Source organism: Cebus imitator, unplaced genomic scaffold (genome assembly GCF_001604975.1).
Source record: "Cebus imitator isolate Cc_AM_T3 unplaced genomic scaffold, Cebus_imitator-1.0 Scaffold296, whole genome shotgun sequence".
NCBI classification, from domain to species: domain Eukaryota; kingdom Metazoa; phylum Chordata; class Mammalia; order Primates; family Cebidae; genus Cebus; species Cebus imitator.
In genome coordinates this window covers 496426-499552 of record NW_016107611.1, presented here as the reverse complement: position 1 = coordinate 499552, position 3127 = coordinate 496426, and the positions used below count along the sequence as shown (strand labels likewise).

Here is a 3127-nt window from a genome sequence, read left to right as displayed (position 1 = left end):
CTCAAAAAAAAAAAAAAAAAAAAAAAAAAAAAAAAAAAATCAAAAAAAAAAAAAAAAAAAAAAAAAGAAACTGAATTTCAAATTTTATTTAATTTTAATAAATTTAAATTTAAATAGTCACAAATAGCTACCATATTGGCTAGCACAGACTAACAATGTCTCAAAAAACCAACATTGAGGTTGATTTGAATTCTTCAGTACTACAAACACGGCTTTGGTAAGCATTACTGTACTCACATCTTTGTCTTTCATGCCAGCATTTTCGTAGGCTAGATTTTTGTATGTAAAAATGCTGGTTGCTTAGGGTTTGCTTTCACTTTGTGAATGCTACTACACAAAACTGTAAAAAAGCTGTAGTCATTTCCACCAACTATATATGAAAGTTCTCATTTCCCCACATTATCAACAATATTGTGTACCATCTACATTTTTTGTTTTTGAAATTTGATAACTGAAAAAGAAGTATGCCATCTGTTTTCGTAATCAATTTGTTACCTCTCACCCTTCCATATATGCTCCCTGCTGTGTGCCCGCGCCTGCGCACTCAGAGCACCGACAACAACTTCCGGAAACCCCCGGGCCGCGCGGTCCCAAGGCACTTGGGTTTCCGGCGTCTTCTGCGTTTCCGGCCCCGGACTACAATTCCCACAGGCCACCGGACCGAATGACCGTGGGTTTCTGAGGCGCTTTGGGTATTCTCGTGGTTCTTGGACTCCGCGTGTGAGCAGGTAGTTTCGGAAGGAGGCATCGAAGCAGGGAAGGAGACATCGAAGCAGGGCGAGGCGAAGAGGACTTTGCGAACTCATGACCCAGTCGGCAGTGCGGGTGACGGTGGGAGAGGCAGTGAGGCGAATGCGAGCAGCTGAAGATGTTGACAGTGTGGCTGGGTGTGAAGAGGGAAAGGGGTGGGCAAAACAGGGTCAGGCGTCTCCCTGGCCGCGTGTGATGCACCGTCCATGGTGATGACAGACATAGTGTACGTGATGTGTGTCAATATTGTGTGTGTAATAGAACCAAGGATGTGCACTGCCTTTCGGATGGTAATATGTCTGCATGAGAGTGCGCATGACCGGGCCGAGATGTCTTGTGACACATGGAATGGTGTGTGTGTGTGTGTGTGTGTGTGTACGCATCTGTCCACATGAAATGGCCCTGGTATGTCTTCATGACCGCATGTGTGCTCATGACAAAGCAGGTGTGTTTCTCTGTGACTGTGTGACAGACTGTGTTTATGTGTGAAAGAGAAGAAAGTGCTGGGTGTATGACAGGACTGGGATAACTCTGTGACTGTGACACAGGCGTGTGGATTAGTATGTAGCATGACCGCTGCAGTGTGTTTTTATGATGGCATGAATGTGTCCTGTGATATGTGACAGGTCTCAGGTGTATCTCTGTGATTATTTGGTATGAGTGTGTGTATGTGTGAGACCTTCTGTGAATGTGACAAGTCAGGATATGTCTCTGTGACTGTGTGTGACAGGCATTGTGAATGTTTGTTGGTGGGTAGCTTGTATGGGTTTGACAGTATATGAAAAGTATGTGAAAAGTTAGTACCTGTGCATGTTACAGGGCCAGTTGGGTCTCTGTGACATTATCTAGAAGGCTTGTGAATATGCATGTTTTGTGTGTGTCTGTGGAAGTGACAGGGCCAAAATGTATTTGCATGACTATGTGACAGTTCTTATGTACATGTGAATCATAGTACATGCAGTCTGACAGATACTATGTGTGAGGGCATCTTTAGGTTAGACAAGTCAGGCTGGCTTTCTGTTTATGTGTGTGTGTGTCTGTAAGAAAGAGAATTCTGTATGTGTGTGTGTGTCTTGAGCATCTGACTAGTCAGTATATGTGTCTGTGGGACTATGCTGACACAGTTGTGTGTGAGTACCTGTGCACATAACAGAGTGTGTCTTTGTGACTGTACATAACATACTGCGTGCATATGAGTGACAGGTCTGGAGTGGATGTTTCTGTGGTATGTGACAATACTATGTGTTTTAGAGAGAGAGAGTGCATATGACAGGACTGGGTGTATGTCTGCGACATTTTGAATGGTTATGAGGCTACAACTGATGTATGATGTGCTTTGTGACTTACTGAATATATATATATTTTAGTATGTCAAGGTCAAATAAAATATAGACTAATGTCTGAAATTAAAACAGTTTAGTTAAGTAGAAAGAATTGCATTGGGGTATACATGCAGACCAGGGGCTGTTTGGTATGTCTGAAGAACAAAGAAAAGATTAGAGGTTTTATTTTTTAAATGAGAAATGTGGCCAGGTGTGGTGGCTCACGCCTGTAATCCAGCACTTTTGGAGGCTGAGGCAGTGGATCACTTGAGGTCAGGAGTTTGAGACCAGCCTGGCCAATATGGTGAAACCCCGTCACTATTAAAAATACAAAAATTAACTGGGCATGGTGGCGGGCGCCTGTAATTCCAGCTACTTGGGAGGCTGAGGCAGGAGAATTGCTTGAACCGGGGAGGCAGAGGTTGCAGTGAACCTAAATGGCGACCCACCAACATGGGTGAAGGGGAAAGACTTCTGTCTAAAAAAAAAAAAAAAATAAAAATAAAAAGTTAAAATAATTTAAAAAAGAGGAAATGTGTAGACAGGGAGAATGTCACGTGAAGATTGGAGTTATGCTGCCACAAGCCAAGGAACACAAGCGTGGAGCAACCATCAAGGAAACTATCCGGAAGGATGTAAATTCCATTCACACCTTGAGGAATATTTACAAATAACCCCAAATTTAACACAAGCCACCCTAAATTACAGCAGCAGAAGCAACGAATAACAGGACTAGAACACCAAGAAATTTAGGATTATATTAATAAAAGGAAGAAAGAAAAACTATCAAGCCAGACTACTACCAGTCCCCATAATACAGTATATTATATACATTTGTATAATATATATAATACATGTAGTAAACATAAAATATATATAATGTATACATATACAGCATGTGCCTGAGCTAATAATACATATTATACCAACAGCAGTTTCCTGGTTCAGACAATGTACTATGATTGTGTAAGATATTATCATTGGGGAAACTGGGTGAAGATATATGTGAACTCTCCATGCTATTTTTGCAACTTCTTGTGAGTTGAACTATTTCA

The 3127-nt window shown here is 41.5% G+C and overlaps 1 protein-coding gene across 1 annotated transcript in view; it reads right to left on the bottom strand.

Annotated features, from left to right (window-relative positions):
* ZNF283 (zinc finger protein 283) overlaps positions 1–748 on the bottom strand; it is a 28709-nt gene extending 27961 nt beyond the window's left edge. The window contains exon 1 of the mRNA XM_017502348.2: positions 554–748. Coding sequence (XP_017357837.2) covers positions 554–748 — 195 coding nt within the window. The remainder of the gene's footprint in view (positions 1–553) is intronic.
* Positions 749–3127: the final 2379 nt, after the last annotated feature.